Source organism: Phaenicophaeus curvirostris, chromosome 23 (assembly GCF_032191515.1).
Source record: "Phaenicophaeus curvirostris isolate KB17595 chromosome 23, BPBGC_Pcur_1.0, whole genome shotgun sequence".
Lineage (NCBI taxonomy): Eukaryota > Metazoa > Chordata > Aves > Cuculiformes > Cuculidae > Phaenicophaeus > Phaenicophaeus curvirostris.
The window spans coordinates 6,433,352-6,451,769 of record NC_091414.1 but is presented as its reverse complement, the minus strand read 5'-3'; the positions used below and the strand labels follow the sequence as shown (position 1 = coordinate 6,451,769).

The 18,418-nt window shown below is 47.4% G+C and overlaps 1 protein-coding gene across 5 annotated transcripts; it reads right to left on the bottom strand.

The window, feature by feature from the left end:
- Positions 1-216: 216 nt before the first annotated feature.
- Positions 217-18,277, bottom strand: ZCCHC17 (zinc finger CCHC-type containing 17). 5 transcript variants are annotated; one of them, XM_069875280.1, is made up of 8 exons: positions 17,980-18,271; positions 16,589-16,646; positions 15,082-15,182; positions 12,859-12,950; positions 12,029-12,129; positions 10,103-10,251; positions 688-885; positions 217-561 (listed from the first exon to the last, which is right to left on the bottom strand). In XM_069875280.1, the coding sequence occupies exons 1-7, from the start codon at positions 18,019-18,021 to the stop codon at positions 706-708; spliced, it is 723 nt and encodes a 240-aa protein (XP_069731381.1). In that variant the 5' UTR covers positions 18,022-18,271; the 3' UTR covers positions 217-561; positions 688-705. The 5 variants fall into 5 exon arrangements, with proteins under 5 accessions (XP_069731381.1, XP_069731380.1, XP_069731383.1 ...); XM_069875279.1 differs by having other exon boundaries at positions 217-885; positions 17,980-18,269; XM_069875282.1 differs by lacking the exon at positions 217-561 and having other exon boundaries at positions 711-879; positions 10,096-10,251; positions 17,980-18,273.
- Between the last annotated feature and the right edge of the window lie 141 nt (positions 18,278-18,418).

Here is an 18,418-nt window from a genome sequence, read left to right as displayed (position 1 = left end):
TTCAGCTCCAATTACAAAATTTATGTTCCAGTTGCGCCTTACCAGAAGGCACCAGGGCTTCTGACAGGGGTCACCTCATCACACACCCCCTTCCCACCCCGGGGAAGGAAGCCAGGACTTTCCAAAACATCCTTCAACGCATCCCCTCCCACTCACTCTTTCACTGCCTAAGATGAATTGTGGAGCATAGAAAAGACAAGACCCAGTCCAAAGTACAACCGGAGATTGGAGAGATTTATTTTCCGTCACTTACCAAGGCAGCAAACACACCACGGTTTACTCAAAATATCTCCAATTCCCCACTCACTTCTTACTCTTCCACTCCCAATATTTGCAGACAAAATGAATGAGGCTGAGGAAAGGTTTGCACCAAAGCCAAGCGGCTCCACATTGGTACCAGCTGGGAGGATGCAGACCCATCGCGGGGCCCAGCAACAGCCACCCCTGTCCACGAGCGCGGTGCAAGGACAGGCAGGCGGAGCATGGCTCTGCTTTTTACAGGCAGGCATCACACAGGCTTGGTGGGAGAAAATGGAAGAGAGGACAGCTGGCATCAAACACCTGTAACACCACATGCCAAGTATTACCCTTTGGAGAAGGAAACTCCCAGTTCCCGGAGCAAGGGACACGCCAATACAGTTCTCCTCACTCCTTGTAGTGTGCACCAAGAATTCACACCACCAGTACCTCCACGGGCCTGCCCCCTCAGTCCCGGGCCTTCTTCTTATGCTTCTTTTTCTTCTTCTTCTTCTGAGCCTTGCTGGACTTCTCCGAATGCTTGGTCCTCTTGCTGGCCGGCTGGGCCCCATCGCTGTCTGAGTCTGAGCTGTCTGAGTCTGACTCTGAGGACTGCTTATTCTTGTGCTTCTTTTTCTTCTTCTTCTCCTAGCAAATCAAAGAGAATAAATAAAAAGCTTTCTGCAATGAGCACCTCACAAGCCTGTTCCAATACAGATGGTGCACTCGGCTTCTGCTCAAACGAGAAGGATTGAACCATCGCTGTCAGTCCGCGGCTGCACCAGGCAGCACACAGCAGCTCTCAGAGCTGGGGGGCTGCAAAATGGAAAGCCAAGTCTAGAAACCACCACGTCAATTCACAAGAACTCCTTGCCACCCCTCCATGGTCAAAGATTACTCCATTACTTAAAGTGATACTTTATTAGTGAGGCTGGCAGGATCTTGGTCTTTTGGCCAAGAAAGTAAGTTTCTAAAGCAGCCCCCCTGGGTGTGAGCACCAGCTCTGTGCCTTCACGTCCCCATCAGTCCACAGGCACCAAGTGCTGACGCGCTGCAGCACAGTGAACATGTGCCCTCCTTGCAGGAAAGCCCAAGAAACGCAGGTCAGAGGTTCTTGCAGCCTCCCTGGAGGGGAGCTGGGATGAGGAAAGTCCCATTTCGCAAGCAGCAACCCTTGGCGCAACCTGCAAGCAGGCTGCACACTCACTGCTCTCACAGCCTCCCACCCTCAGCCCCCACACAGAGTCCAGGGGTTGAACTAAGCCCCCAAGGCTGGGTTTCTGTAAAACCCTGAAGCAAAAGCCATGAAGAGCTCACAAGCTAAGGAGATGCAGGATAAAAACATCTGGTCCTGGAGAAAGGCTCATAAGGAACTTTGTCAGGGATCTAAACCCTCAATTTTGAGGCATCTGACAGGGGTACCACCAAGCAGGGATCATCCCGAGATCAGTCCCACGCCACACCTTCCCCAGAACTGCATCGGGCAGAGCATCCCAAAGTAGATAAAGACTAATTAATAACACAGAACAACCATTTGAATACGTTTAATTAGAAAGCGGTACTGGGGAAGAGGATCTGACCTGCCTGTGCTGGCAGCACACACAGCCCAGGTGCCAGCCCCGCTCTGCCCGTTGCTTCACCCCTTCCAGTGAGGAGCAGGAGGAGAAAGGCTGATCACAGCCCTGGGAGCCAGCTGAGCCCCCCGAGTGCCAGGGAGCCCACGGGCCAGTGGATCATTGCCCTGTGGCTGGAGCTGGTGGCAGGCTGAGCAGCCAGTGCCAGCTCAGTGGCCCCAGTGACAGAAACACAAGCAGCTCAGGAGGCACAAGCCAGCACAGTTAGCTTCTGTGTGTACACAAACACCCAAATCTCAGCCCAGCACACCTCAGCTTTCCAATTCCATGAATAGCCAGAAAACCACCCCATAGATCAAGACTCAGAACAAGACAGAAGATTTTTTTAGGTGTATCTTAAGAAGATGCTTTGAAAGAGAAATTATTGTCATGCAAAAATGAAGTGTTTTCTCTAATGCCCCTTTGTTCTGGGAAGTAAAAGGAAGTAGCAGGCAGGTTAGGGGGCAATAAGAACAGTAGTTTTACTATTTTGCTCATGCTTGATATAAAGCACTTCACGGCTGCTCAGATCAGGAAGGGTTCCAGCTCTCCATCGTTCCCAGCAACACCAGCCTCCAAGGAGGATCCAATGATTCCATCCATGGTCACATCAGTACCAAAGAGACCATCCTGTGTAAACAGTTGGAACTTTCATTCTACGCAAGGACATAAAGAGGACACAAGGGAAGAAGCACAAGAGGGCTTCATGAAGCAGAGATGAACCAGCAAGCAAAGCCTGCTGCTGTGACTAAGCCATCTATTAAGCACTTGTGCTACACCTTCTCAGGGGATCCACATGTGCTCACTGTGCTGGAACTCGTGCACCCGTAACTCTGGGCACAACCTTTCCCAAACTTGCTGCAAACCAGCATCCTATTCTCCCCGATAATTTACCTTCTCCCCATAACTTAACCATGCAGCCAGGTGCCTGTGACACAGGTACAGGAGTCACGGCACTGCCTCCCACCCTGACTGCCACCTCCAGAGGGCTGAGCTCCCCATCAGCAGTCATAACGAGGCTGCTGAGCCTGTGCCTACTGGTGGAAGAAGCCTGGGGCACACTTTAAGCCACCACTAGACCAGGAAAAGGAGTCTTGGTAAGACAGCCACAAAAATATTCATCCCACCACCACCTCTAATAGGAAGTTGTTGAATAATGGCTTGCTCAGAGCGCAACTGTGCACAGGGTTTGGGGAGCAGCACAATGGGAGAGGGACAGCAGTCAAGTGACAGTCCATAACGTAACACAAATGTGTTTTACATTCCACTGTGGAAGGGAGCATAATGGGAGAAGCCTGGAGCTCCAAAGCTAATAGCTCCACTTATTTTCTTTGCCAAGATCATCCAGAATAACCTCAAGGCCACCCTTGAAGAGAGTTTTACTGGGCAAGGCTTGTTGTAGGTCACCCCTGCCTTGGCAGGGCTGGGTGCCATGCACTCGTCTCAGGAGGAAGCAGAGAGCAGCAGCGAGCCCAAGGGCATGGCTATGCCAGTCACAAGCAGGACAAGTCCCTGGGGAAGCCACCCTCCCCAGCTGGCTGCTGCCAACATCCACAGCCACCCTGGAAGCTAAGCCAAGGGAGAGAAAAGGTACGCATGATTAGGTGAAGGGAACAGCAGAAATCAGACATAGGTACATGAGATATTATACAAAATCAGGTTGATTGGTGTATGCCAAATATTTCTGTTTGCTCCAACACAACCAAGCGCAGCACAGAGCTGATTGTGGGGGCTAAAGGCCTGAACCCAGCACTAACACTGGTTTTGTGCATCCGGTGTCAGATATTCCCCTCCTCCCTCAGGCATCTGCAGGTGTGGCCTCAGGTCTGCCACACATCCACTCCACAGAGGGGAAAAGAACAACCCCGGCTGGAAACAGATCGGAAAGCACTCATGCAAAGAAAACGCACTTCCTGGAAGGCTGAGACACAACAGCACGTGTGTATTCATCCAGAGGACTCCAACCTAAAACACATCTGTTTGAAACAGAGTCAGAAGCACAGCACGAAAAATGAGGCAGAAGGAGGAAAAAAAAAAGCCCCCTGCAGTAACTCATCTTTCATCCCAACTCTGCCTCGTCTGCTGCAGGCAGCTCACCACGCTACAGCCAAGCCCGTGCTGGATTCAGGGATGGGTTAACTCAAGGGCACAGGGCTGCTGATACCCACCAGGGCCACCCACAATCCTCCCCTGAAGGACAAAGAGTCTTCAAATTGCTTGGGGAAAAAGAAGTGCCCCAACACAGAGAGCACAGAGGGGGCTGGGTTCTCCCCTCCTCCCACCAGACGTTTTTTCCATCGGCTCCAGCCACTTCCAGACAAGTGCAGTTGCCATGGGAAGATGAACGCACTGTCTTATGAGAAGACAAGCCGAGTCTGTCCACATTTAATTTGAAAAGAGCATACTCTCCCATAAGTGTGGAGACACGAAAGGCCCAGCTGAAGACATCAATTTAGCAGGGATTGCGTGCGGTAGCACCAGATACCAGCTATCAATTAGGGACAACAAAGGAAGGGAGCTGGTAGCTTATTTAATGTGAAACAGAACAACTCTTTTAGGGAGCAGAAGAGCAAAGACAATGTGTGGCTGGGAGCTGAAGACTAGGCAGAGTTCTTGGGGTCTCCAGGGAAAAGAGCAGAGGATTGAGTTTACACCTAGCAGAGACTTGGCAGGTATGTGGCTTTTGTAGCTCCACAACAGCACTTTTAGCACTGATGGCACCCAAAATCTGAGCAACACCAGACTCACTCCAAAGTCCCCCACTCACAGATGAATGGCAGGAGCAAACTGAAATAGTCTTTAGAAAGAGTGTGGTAAAGAGTTAAATCTCCTCAAGAAAAGGATGCAGCAAGGAGAACTTTCTCAAGCTTTTCCAGCCCCTGCACATGGTGAGAAACTTTGGCAAGACCCTAACAACTAAGAGAGTTTAATTCCAGAGCTTGGGAAACTTTCTCAGCACATGAAGGCTGCAGACAGGACAGGATGTCACGACAGTCCCTTCAGGGTTACAGGGGAAATCAGAGTACACACATGGACATCTGCTGCCTGGAAAACAACCCACAAACCTTAAGTCTCCGATTTCTGAGGGCTTTAACAGCCAAGCTGCCCGCACCAACACATAAAAAGTACTTTCAGAGCAGTTCCGACAGCACAGCACAAGCTGGACCACAGATACCACAGGGTGCGGGCCAGCAATGACTTTAGCATTGCCTCCAAATCATCCCACAAGCAGCAACCTCCTACAAAACCAATGATTCCTTTGAACTCCAGCACCCTGGTACTGGGAGAGAAGCACTCCACCAGTTTCCAGTTGGCTCACAGTCACACAAGCAGGAATGTTTCTCTAGTTTACACATGGGAGAGGGCAGCACCAAAGCAAAGGCTGGATTTCTGCCTCCAGCAAGGCCCTGCTGCACCCAGAGCTTCAAACTGGCCTCCAGAACCGATGGCAGCAGATGGAGCCCAACTCAGCTCCTGGGCACAGCCAGGTGTTCCCCTACAACTGCAAACACTGCACTCGTGCAAGCATTCCAAGTGGATTTTGCCCAAGCAAAATAAAGATGCAGAGGGCCAACGAGTGCAAGGACTGCACATTATTGTTCCTTGCACATCCTGTACAATTTACATAATGATTACAATTCCACCAAAACATCTACCTGAAAACACTACAGATACCTAAAAGGAGGTTGTAGCAAGGTGGGTGCTGGTCTCTTCTCCCTGGTGGCCAGTGACAGGTCAAGGAGAAATGGCCTCAAGTTGTGCCAGAGAAGACTTAGCTTGGATAGTAGGAGGAATTTCTTTTCTTGAAAGGGATTTCAAGCATTGGAAGAGGCTGGCTGAGTCACCATCCCTGGAGGGGTTTAAAAGACAAGTAGATGTCATACTTGGGGACATGGTTTGGTGGCACACTTAGCAGGGCTGGATCAATGGTTGTACTTTATGATCTTAAAGGTCTTTTCCAACCAGAACCATTGTGATTCAGTGAAAACAGACTAAAATCACTTCAAAATCTCTCATGTACAAAACTCGCCTTGGGAACCAGCATGCAGAAGAGCAACAGGCTGGGCTGGAGCCTACACTGCTGATTCTCCTGCCGCTTCAGTTATTTTTAACAAGCTGGCACTAAGAGGAGACCACGTTAGCACACCAGGCTCCCTCCTGTGCTTTGGAAGGAAAGTTGCTCAAGGCTGTGCATTCCTTATGAAGGTATTTGTTTTTGAGATAAAAGGGGAGAGTCCAGAACTCTCCAAGAAGTTTAAATACTTTTCACCAGACCCTTTTGTGGAGTTACAGTCTCATTCGGAGACTTTTTGTCTGTCCTTGGGAAAAGTTAGGACAGATTTCCAGATACAGTCTTCCTACATCTCCATAGAACCACTTGGTTGGAAAAGACCTTTGAGATCTTCTGACACTAGTCATACCTGTCCAGTACGAAACCATATCCCTGAGCACCTTGTGTGACTGTCTTTTAAACCCCCTCCAGGGATGGCAACTCCACCATCTCCCCAGGCAGTCCCTTCACCCTTCAGTGAAGGAATTTTTCCTGATATCCAACCTGAACCTGCCCTGGTGCAGCTTGAGGCCATTTCCTCTCGTTCTATCACCTGTTACTTGGGGGAAGAGACCAGGACCCACCTCACAACCTCCTTTCAGGCAGTTGTAAACAGTGGAGAGGTCTCCCCTCAGCCTCCTTTTCTCCAGGCTAAACAACCCCAGGTCCCTCAGCCACCTCTCATAAGACTTATTTTCCCATCCCTTCCCCAGCTCCGTTACCCTTTTACGGACACACTCCAGCCCCTCAATGTCTTTCTTCTAGTGAGGGGTCCAAAACTGAACCCAGGATTCAAGGTGCAAGTTCCTTCTACCTTTTTTTAATCCTTCAAAACCCCACATCCGAAATTCCACTGCCTGATCTAATTCCAAACAAGTTTCATTATGTAAATCTAAAGGTATTATTGCATCTCAGTCAGAATTAACCTGATGAGAGGAATCCAGTCAATGATCATTAAACAAATACAGCTAAGTTCAGAAAAGCGCAGCTAAAGACAATAAGAGAAGAGCACAGTGTGAAGAGCTGTGCCCTAAGCTGATGCCATTTAAGAACCAGTAAAGCAAGTACCAGCTACAAGCGAGGGGGTATTAAGACTCAAAGAAGTACAAGCCACTGAACAATTAAGGTGTGGTTTGGTTTATACATGAAGAGACAATATCTGCAAGCAGATTGCCTGGAAATCTTTTACACGTTGGGAGAAAAAGCAGCAAAGTTTGCCAAAATGCCATCACAGATCACATTTACCATGCAATTCCAGTGCAAAGCTACCGCAGGGACAAGTTAATCCACATATCTGAGCAGAAGATGGGACACTTCTATCAAGTTTAATTTAAAGGGGTTCCTCCTACTGCCAAAAGTGCAGATCTTTCCTTGAAAGACAGAGAGGAAAGAAGAAACAGAAGGGTTTATCTTTTCCCAGCACGCCTCCCTCCCACACAGGCTCAGCAAAGACACGCCAGCGCGTTCCCATAGGAGCTCCGTCACCCCACGACCCAAAGAGCAAAAGTGAAAGGGACTCAGTCAGGTGCCTGCGCAGCTGCCAGTGACTCCTCAGATGAGCTCTGCTGCTTCCGCACGGCTCTGTGACAGTGGCATCTCCGCTTCTCCCTCACATCATTTATTTTCTCAGGGATTACAGGAGGCAGGACAGCGCTCTTGTGCAGAAAAGGGTGAGTTGTCACTAGGAAGCCTTGTGCCCTCAGTCACACCAGAATCCTGGGCCAGTGCACAGACCTGAAGCCTCCAGTCATCTCTTACTCCTGTAAAGGCTCAGGCAGGAAAATGTGAGGAATAAAGGATTCATTGGGAAAGCAATCTGAGGAAAAAAAAGAGGGTGAGGACCCCAGATATCTCAGCGAGGAGAGGAATCCCTGGGGAGAGGAAAGTGTACCCAGAAACTGAAAGGAAGCATCCGAACAAGGAAACAGAAAATGTTGACCATGAAAAACTAAAAATGTTAATACTATCATGAGGACAGTAAAAGGATGCTCGGCAGGCAGCAACTCCCTGCCTACTCATCTGAAAATACAAGCTCTACATTTATGTTCCAAGCATGGGATGGGGTCAGCAAGGCGACTGTTAGGGGCTAGATGGAGCTATTTGTGTCAATCCCCCCTGGGGCTCCGGGTGAGCAGGGAAGCACACGGAGGCTCCCAGACACGATCACAGCAGGCGCTAGAGACAACAAGGGAGCTATTCATACCGAGGATCCCACATCCTGTCTCCAAAAAACTCAAAGTTTTATTTTCCAACACCGGAAGATGTCTGAAAACTTTTGATCTCCTCCTCGAGGAGGGGGGAGGATCAAAGGCCCAAGCAAGATTTAAAGGAAGGTTGTTAATCTACAGAGCGCTCCCCCACCCCCCAAAAAAATTAGTAACAAATGCAAGGCAGTGACCCACATATCCTGTAGGCTCAGCAGGACAAGACTCCACAGGGAATCCCCAGGCTGGTGGAGGGACACTGATACGATAGCAAGCTATTTGCACACCTCACTGTTTAATTTTCCCCACAGCATTTAATTAAGTTATATGAGCTTTTACCAGACAAACCCTCATCCCTGCTAGAGGGAAGTGAAGCCAAAGCAGGAGAAACCAGCCCTGCTGAGGCATCATCGATGCTCTGCTCTCACATTGCTCCACGACAGGAGAGAAGCCCATTCTCTGGCATCCAGAAAGGTCAGAATCACCATGAGCATGAAATTTGAGAGACGACTCCATTCAATCACGTGCTTCCAAGATCAGAATAGAAAGAAGAATATGTGTACTTTCTAGCATAGCACAGACACACTGCAGACAAGTCCAAGACATTCTTGAGTAAGAGGCTAAATAGTGCAGAAGCCAAGCACACCTTGGGATGCAATCAGGCAACAGGACCTACTCCTGGATCAGCTCACCTATACAGAGTGCTACTGAGCTAACAGGAACACCAAATTAGGCTTCCAATTAATGCTAACTTTGTTCTATACACCCTGTAAGGCAGAAACTGGTATGCAAAAGGGCAGGGCTGACACAAGGAAAGTCACAACACACCTGACTTTGACTTCCACCCTGCTACAGTCTCACCTACAACCCCACCAACAGTCCATTAACTGCTCCTCTCTCCGATAAGAGCACAACCAAGTGCCAGAAACCATGTTACTGGTGAGAAACACGACTGGAAGCAGGACTTCATCCACCAGCAACTGTCACTTTGGACTGGTCAATCAAAACAGACTCCTTTATTCCCTGTTTCCAACACCTGCAGCCTCTCTGACCTGCACCAGAACTGGTTTAACTCCAGAGCGCCTGGGAGAATTAAGCCCTCAGAAGTTAGTTCTCACCATGCAATCGCCAACATCATCCTTGTCCCTCTCCAGTAAAAAGGAAATCCACCACTTTCCCGCCCCTTGCCCTTCTCCAGGGGTACAGATAGGCCACAGGGCTAGGAAGAGAAAGTGAAAACAGGGGGTGGAGGAAAAAGGGCTTTAGAAGTGTAATTAAAAGTTGGACTCGTGTTGTGAAGGGGCTGATGAAACAGTTTATTTACTGAAGTCTTGAACTGGAATACTCACTGCTGACCACCAAAGGCTCCTGGTTTGGATTTCAGGTCTCCCCTGTGTTTTATACTAGCACACTCTGAAGCCAGAGTTCAAACATTGGACATAAAAGGCCTCTTATCTCTTGACATTTTCACATCAATGAAAATTGCCTTTCGAGCCTGGGAATGGAGTACGCTCCCTGTGCAAACACAACTGCCGATTTCCCCCTGTGGAGATAAGGCTGGTTCACATCGAGCTGGCTGGGTCAGGACACCCGCTGCAGCCAGGCAGCAGGGCAGGGAGTTCAGATTGGAGAAAGGTGTTGGGGCAAGAGAAGTGAGAAGGGAGGGGCAACAGGAGTATTGATAGGAATCACAGGTATTTAGGAAAGTGGTGCAATTTCTATAGACCCTCATAAAGAGCAGGGAAAATAATAAATCATCCTTTTCTCACTGTATGAAATGTCTTTTGAGGACTGTGCATTATAGCAGAAAACCATCTAAAAGACAGTTTAAAAGAATAAAGGCAGAAATATAAGATGGATTGAAGTCTGCAGAGGAGATTCCTGCTTCACTGAAGAACCTGCACCAAACTGAGCCACTTTCTCAGCCCAGAACCAGGTTGCAGCAGTAAATCACAGCTGCACTCACTTTTCCAGGCCAGCAGTTGGGCACCTCGTACCTTTTTCCGTTTTTTTGAAGGCTCCTCAACCAGGCTGCTCTTTTTCTCTCTCTCACATCCTGCTGCTGCCACCTCCTCTTCCTCCTCCTCTGGAATGAGGCTATATTTGGTACCTCCAGGCTGCATAAAACACTCCTTGGCAAAATGACCTGTAAAACAGTGTTTGAAGAAGCAATTCACCCCTCCCTCCCTTTCTTTTTTTTCTTTTTTCACCTGGAGGGCCACAACGATCTTTTATTATTAGTCACAATAAGAATCTACACTGTACATTTTTTGTCCTAGCATTCCATGCCCTGATTAAACAAACCAGGGGAGCAAACACAACCCAGGGCATTCTGGGAAAATCGGTCAGGCAAAGACTAAGACATTCTTGACTGAATATGGGAACTCATAGAAATGTGTGTGTGCAAAGACTTAAACAGCAGGGGAAAGTGCATGCGAAAGGGAGTCAATAGGTGTGATCAGCACCGGGTAAATGAGAAAAAAGCCACAAATTCAGACAAAATCAGCTCATTTTGGTTCCATCCTGCCTGCTCTGAAGACATCAAAGTTGACCTAACAGTCACAGTAGAACCTGCAGATCAGATAGGCAGCATCACTAAAAAGCAGAATGGAAATATGCACAATCCAGTTTGAAGGCTTAGGGGTTAAAACGGTATTTTAAAAAGTTATCTACCGCTACAGAGAACCATATTCATGTTTAACAGCTGCCCCTACATTTGTCATGATCAACCTTCCCCAGAATAGCATTAATTCCAGCTTCACTATTTACTCTATGTCCAAACAATGTAAGACAATGAGCAGCACAAAGTCCTTCATGCTTCAACACCTTGCAAAAGCTACTGAAAAGGCATCAAATAAGCCAAAAACTTCAAAGGAAAACAAAAACTTCACAAGGCTACACAGACAAAACAAAATACTTGTTTTCAGCTCTGACTCACAGCTCACAAGCTAACACTGTTCCCAACTGATCCTGTTCTTCAGAATTATAGAATGGTTTGGGTTGGAAGGGACCTCAAAGACCATCCAGTTCCACCCTCTGCCACAGGCAGGGACACCTCCCACTGATCAAAGCCCCATCCAACCTGGCCTTGAACAGCTCCAGCAATGGGGCAGCCACCACTGCTCTGGACAACCAGGGCCAAGGCCTCCCCACCCTCAACATGAAGAATTTCTTCCTGATATCCAGTCTAAATCTTTCCCCTTTCCAATTTAAAGCCATTCCCCCTCGTCCTATCGCTCCGGGCCCTTGTAAAAAGTCCCTCCCCAGCTTTCTTGGAGCCCCTTTCAAGTACTGGAAGGATGCTATAAGGTCTCCCTGAAGCTTTCTCCAGGCTGAACAACCCCAACTCTCTCAGCCTGTCTGCATAGCAGAGGTGCTCCACTCCTCTGATCATCTTTGTGGCCTCCTCTGGACCTGTTCCAATAGTTCCAACATCCTTCTTATGTTGGGGACTCCAGAACCTGACACAGGTCTCCTGATGGAGTCTAGAGTGGAGCAGAGGAGGAGAATCCCCTCCCCTCACCCTGCTGGCCACATTGCTTTTGACAACACCAAGGACGTGGTTGGTTTCTGGGCTGCGAGAATAAAATGACCTGGTGAAGGCATTCATCTATTAAAATGCAACACTGGAATGAGACCCCAGCCAGATGAAACATTAACACAAACGCTGCAAGAAGGGAAATCCTACTGAGTCCATACTCAGCAAAAAGGTTCTCCAGGAAGCTCAAAGGGATGTGATTTTAAGGAAGAAACCTTCATAACAAGAGTCCAGCTAAGTCTTCCCTTTCCTTAACACATGATAGAAAATGTAGCTCTTCTCTAAGGCAGACACGTGGAAGCAAAATTCAGTCCTTATAAAGTGAGGCACAACCACGAGACAGATGTCACTGCAATCATATCTACAGATCACTACATTTACGCACCTTTGCAACCACATTTCTTGCACACAGTGTTCAAAACAGCTTCAAGCGTGATCTTCTGACTTGTGTAGTCTCTGAACGTGCGCTTCTTCCTCTCATCCTGACTGGAAAGAGAAGGACAGTTCCATGCTCAATCCACTTCCATCCCTGTACATTTACACAGGCACAACCTAAACACAACTTTTTTTCCACTGTTGCCCTTCAACATTGCTTAGTTGAAACAAAGAACAGAGCTCATTAGTATAAATCACATTAACAGCATGTTACCTGTTGCCTTCTACTTCTGAGATTAATTGAGCACTCTGCACAAAGCAGACAGATGCAAGGAGCTGCACTTTCATCCTTCATACCATTTGTGTTTCGTATGTGAATACACACACACAAATAAACTTGTCCAGTATGAAAATAAAGCCATTTTATTTAATCTGTAAGAGACGTCACCAAAAAAAAAAAAACGGTGACAAGGAACCTCTGAAGTATCCGAGCAGTTAAGACCTGATTTTGTAGTATGTCAAAGTGAAACAAATCACCAGCTGGGAAGAACAATCCTTCCAGCACAAGCACACGGCCATCACAACATAGGAATGGAAATGCTGCTGCAGTATGAAGGGCTGGAACTCCCTGCAGCCCTCCACCAGCTCCCGTTTCCTCTGGGCAGCAGAACCAAGACAGTGCCCTCATTCAGCGAGCACATCACTGGGGGCTCAAGAAGAGTCCCCTCAGCTTACAAATAAAGAATAAGTATAGCAGGAAAGCCAGGAATGCAGGGCAGGGAAAGGCAGGGAGCAGAAACCAGTCCAGTTCGTTATATTCTGCTCAGGAGATTTACCTACTCAAGGGAAACATTGTTTGGATCGAGGTCTTTTCCTGTGCCTTGGTTAACCACCTTCATTGAGAGGGAGAGTTTCAATTTGTCATCTTTCATCTGAAAGACAAAGAGATGGAACGAGAGAAATAAATTACAATGGTGTGAACCAAGACACAGTGCCTAGAGGCAGAAGGAAACTGTCAGACAGCAAAGAGCAGCACTGCAGAAGGCATTACATAAAATCATAGAATGGTTTGGGTTGGAAGGGACCTCAAAGCCCATCCAATCCCACCCCTGCCATGGGCAGGGACGCCTCCCACTGGATCAGGGGCTCCAAGCCCCATCCAACCTGGCCTTGAACACCTCCAGGAATGGGGCAGCCACCACGGCTCTGGACAACTTGGGCCAGGGCCTCCCCACCCTCACAGCAAAACATTTCTTTCCTAAGATCTCATCTCAATCTCCCCTCTTTCAGTTGAAAACTGTTCCCCCTCATCCTGTCCTTGCACTCCCTGATCCAGAGCCCCTCTCCAGCTTTCCTGAAGCCCCTTTCAGTGCTGGAAGCTGCTCTAAGGCCTCCCCAGAGCCTCCTCTTCTCCAGGCTAAACAAGCCAAATTCTCTCAGCCTGTTGAGATCTGCAAGACCTTTTGTTCTATTATTCTGTATCTGCATTTCAGAGTATCCTAGCTTCTATTGCTCAGCTCTCTCAGCGATAAAACAAGATCAAGCTATAGGGCTGTTCACATTAACATTCTATTTTTGATTTGACCAAACCTAAGTGCATGTTTGGAAGCTTTGCTGTAATTCTCAAATCATCCATCCCAAGGCAGTTCCCCTGTACCAGTTCTCTGCCCAACAAGCATCGCGAAAAATAAAACTTTATATCCATTTTCCCATTGGAATCCTCTTAGAGATATTTAAAACATTTTTAGTTTCCTATTAGGGGCTTACTCTTTTCTGAATCTCAGTAAGTCCTCGATTGCCATATTATCACTTTAGAAGAAAAAAAAGTTGTAATGTTTGGTGGGGTTTCTAGCTCTTCTTACAGCTTTCTGCATTTTCACTGATGTTGCTACTGAAGGTATTGCTGGTTTGTCTCTGTGACATCTTTGCAATCTAACCATGAAGTCTTCTGCTCTCCACCTCTCCAACAGGCTTCTGCCCCTTGTCCCTACAGTAAAGAAGCCAGAGCCCAACAACTGTGTCCCAGATAAAGAGAACAGTGGCTTAATAAAAATGTACATAAATAAAATTTGTAAAAAAAGAGCATACCACAGATGGCTAAACAGAATCTGTAGAGCCTTTCACATAGATCTTCTATGCCATGTAAAGTCTGTCAACCATTCAGGGGAGGTTTAGATCAGATATTAGGAAAAATTTCTTTATGGACATAGTGGTGAAGCCCTGGCAGAGGCTGCCCAGGGCAGCGGCGGAGTCTCCATACCTGGAGAGGTTAAAAAAACCATGTGTCCATGGTACTTTGGGACATGGTTAGACTGGATGAGCGTAGAGGTCTTTTCCAACCTCAAGGATTCCATGATTTCCCTTATCTCACAGAAAATTAAGTCCTCCTTTTGTGTAAAGCATTTAAGGCCAAATCCTGCACAACTCTGAACTGAATGCTTTCACCTTGATCCCAACAAAACACAGTCGGCTTGCTTTGTTTCCAAAAGCAAGTGTCTTCAGTTTTCCTTCCAAGTACTCTTTAAACATAGAGCATTTGCCTGTTGTCACTTTTGCAGAAGAAAAAGCAAAAAAACAAACAATGTATAATGCTCTTATTTCAAAACGAACAAACAAAGCCTCAGTATTTTCTCCCAGGCATAATTTGCTGCCACTAATACCTTCCTGAAAACAAAAAAAAAAACCACCTTGGGCTTCTTCTAAGTACCTGCCTGCCTCTCAAAACAGCTCAGCAGCTGTGTTTATATTGGCTCTTATCTCACATGCCCTCAAATTGCTCATTTTGACACCAAAACACCCAGTTGAGGTGATACAAGTGCAAAGGGGTGGAACAGGGAGAGAAAGGGAAGTGGTTTGTTGCTTTTAAGTCAAAAGCTTTTATAAAGTTCCTTTTCCCAAACAGGAGGGTTAGTGCCAGAACCACCCTGGAGGAGAAGAGGATTCACCTGTCTGTACACAGAGCCCTTCAGGAACACCCAGCCTCTGCATGCAGAGGTTCTCAGTTCCCTATTTTTATGGTTTATTTTATTCACGCAGCACTAAAGAAACAAGAATTAACATTACCTCTTTCCCGATAAGCTTCACCCACACTTTGTCTCCAACATCTACGATCTCCGAGGGTTTATCCACACGGCAGGAGGACATGTGAGTCCTGTGCACGAGGCCTGATCGTGGTTTGGAAGCGAAGAAAGGGAAAAAAAATAAAGAAAAGTCTATATTGAATTACAGTTTTGTCCTCTGGGAGAGCAATTCCCAAAGCATGGTGAATGCAAGAGAGTGATTTGGGTATGGGAAGGAAATATCTTTTTTTAAAAAATTTATAGTGTTTACTTCATCCTTATCCCATCTTTTTTAATCACTACTTTTTTAGTATGATTTATAATGTATGTAAGATTAGGACAGTAAGTCACATATAGAATTCATACATAAACCTACATATATTGGTGGGGGGTCAAAACATTTTTAATTGATCGAGTGAACTTGCACTAAATAACTTGTTTATTTTAACTTGTTTGACTGTCTACAATCAAAATTGTCTGGAGGGGAGACAGGGTACACATTCAGCAGTGCTGCTAAGCACAATGAACCATTTCCCTCCTCCAGTACATTACTCAGGTGAGAGTCAACAGTTGCAGCAATCAAACATATAAAAGCTCATCAAAATCCGCTCCAAATTAACTCAAGAGGCTCCTGAAGCAATGTCTGTGTTCAAAACATGAGACAGCTGCACAGAAGCTGCAGCAGGCACCCCCTCCTCTCCCTGCCTTCCTCTCCCATGTAGCCTCGCCAGGCACCAGAGAACAAAGAGCCCATTTCACGCATCAGCAGCGCAATATTTGGCTGGCAAAGCCAAACGTGTCCAACACCAAGGCTGCTGCGATCTCCTGCACCTGCAAGGTCACACAGCCCCAAAACAGTGGTTTTAATTTGCACCAGTGACACATGGGCACAGGGCTACGCAGGGGAGGACAAATATGGACACACACCTTGCTGTTCAAGCTCCCATCGAGGAGCCCGTTGGAGCCTCAAAGCAATTTCCCTCCAGCAGCCACGCTTCTGTCCAAAAATTCTTATTATAACCAGCACTCCAGTGACTCCAAGAAGGGAGCAGAGAAGGGAGCTTTGCAGGCATATCCTCCATAAGCTGCTTCTTTTGTAGAGTGAGTTTGACTGCAGGTTCCCCACAAACATAGAGCTTTAAATCAGGTTTTCCAGTTTATTTTTAATTTGACCTCCATTTCGGTGGTTTTTTAATTCGTTCATTTATATTGGCCATAAAAGAAATTAATCAGGCAAGCTATCTAATCTAGACAGTTTATATGATTTGTTCAACAACTTAAAATTATTCTCTAAAATATCCAAAAGTTAAGGAAAGTCCTTCAAGTCTTTTTGATATTCAGGCACACATATTCTAAATACTTTCCGAGAACCTCAATTTCTTCCCAATTAAGAAACAAAACCCTTTTCTGAGCTTTTTCTAAAAGCTATCAGGCCTTTAATTCTGAGGATGACTGCTTGGCTCAAACACACCAATGTGAAAGCACGTCTGAACAAAAACAGAGAAACAAACCTTGCTTCCTGCAGCCCGGGATTTTTATAAATGCCCCATATTCTGTCACTGCAGCGACCTGGGAAGAAAAACCGACAGTAAACCCTTCACAAAACATCAGGCACCAACCCACAGGTTAGAATATGCACAGAAAGTCTAAAGAGTTCTCCTGCTCTCCTTCACTTTTAGATTCCAGGGCAGGTCAGACACTGCAACACAGGACAACTCTGAAGCAGACAGCTCACCAGAGAGTCAGAGAATTATTTGGTTAGAAAAGAACTTTGAGATCCAGTCCAACCCTACCTGTCCACTGCTAAGCTATATACCCCAGCACCTTATCTACTCATCTTTTAAACACCTCCAGGGACAGAGTCCTCATGCCACTGAACTAAGTGGGGCCTAAACCAGCAAAACAAAGGAACATGATACCAAAAATACCTGCACATAAACTCTCTAAGATTTGTTTTGGAGTTTTAGACAGCAAGCATCCTTAATTACAGCTCTGATGCATGGAGAAATAAATCCACCAGTAGTGTAATGAGACAAGAGCTGGGTACAGAATACATTTCCCATCTATGTGCAAGTGCCTAACTTTTCTGACCAATCTCATGCATATTCTATTACTTCATAGAATCAGAATCACCAGGTTGGGAAAGACCCACTGGATCATCGAGTCCAACCATTCCCATCAATCACTAAACCACGTCCCTCAGCACCTCATTCACCCGTCCCTTAAACCCCTCCAGGGAAGGGGACTCAACCCCCTCCCTGGGCAGCCTGTTCCAGAGCCCAATGACCCTTTCCATGAAAAATTTTTTCCCAATGTTCAGCCTGAACCTCCCCTGGACTTTAATCTCATTATGGACTTCACAACAGCCGAATGTCCACTAATTTGTACTAGTTCCCTTGTCTGTCTGACCATACATTCCTCAGATAAGGAAAAACTATAAACAAACAGAAATGATTATAGAAGACGCAGAATCTGCTCAGCATACATCACACCGGACACAAGGCGTTATTGCTTCTCAGCAGAATAATGACTGAGAAGAAGTAGTAAACTATCAAAAACTACACTTGCTTAAAGGAATTGTATAACGAACCATAGGATGGTTGGGGTTGGAAGGGACCTTAAAGCCCATCCAGTCCCACCCCTGTCCAGAGGACACCTCCCACTGGATCAGGGGCTCCAAGCCCCGTCCAGCCTGGCCTTGAACCCCTCCAGGGATGGGGCAGCCACCCCTGCTCTGGGCAACCTGGGCCAGGGCCTCCCCACCCTCATCGTGAAGAGATGAGACGAGGCTGATGTGTGCAAACTGATTCTACTTTAGCTCAAACCAGAGGGTCCTGCTTTGACAGAAGTAACTATTCCGTGCATCCAAGGAAGCAGCACCGCCGGCCTCAGCCCCACACACCTCGCCCTGGAAGATGCTGTAGAGCTCGGGCAGAGCCTCCATCTTGGTGGGAGAGGGGAGGCAGGCGAGGGGCTGTGAACCCCTTAAGCTGCTGGGACCCCCAAACCTCTGAGCGCTCCCCTCTTGCTGCTGGGACGTCCTCAAGCTGCTGTGACCCCCAAACCTCTAAGTGTACCCCTCTTGCTGCTGCAGCCCCCGAGCTGCTACGACCCGAGCGCCTCTGAGCACTCTCCCAGCTGCTGCAACCCCCCAGGAGCTGCTGCAACCCCCGAACCTCCGAGTGCCCCACTCCTCGCTGCTTGCAACCTCCTCCCCTCAACTGCTGCAGCCTCTCCGAACTCGCTAAGAGCATCCCCGGCCCCTCAGCCCCCGGCGCTGCCCCCGCCGGCCGCCGCCATCTTGCCGCCCCTCCCCTTCCCGCGTCACCACGAGCCGCCGC

What these genes read in the sequence shown, in the direction of transcription:
- ZCCHC17 (XM_069875280.1), bottom strand. Translation starts at nt 18,021, where the DNA reads ATGGAGGCTCTGCCCGAGCTCTACAGCATCTTCCAGGGCGAG. An exon ending in ACAGCATCTTCCAGGGCGAG is followed by an intron (nt 16,647 to 17,979) that starts GTGTGTGGGGCT and finishes TTTTCTTCCCAG; the next exon opens with GTCGCTGCAGTGACAGAATA. An exon ending in CTTCAAAAAAACGGAAAAAG is followed by an intron (nt 886 to 10,102) that starts GTACGAGGTGCC and finishes TTGATTTGCTAG; the next exon opens with GAGAAGAAGAAGAAAAAGAA.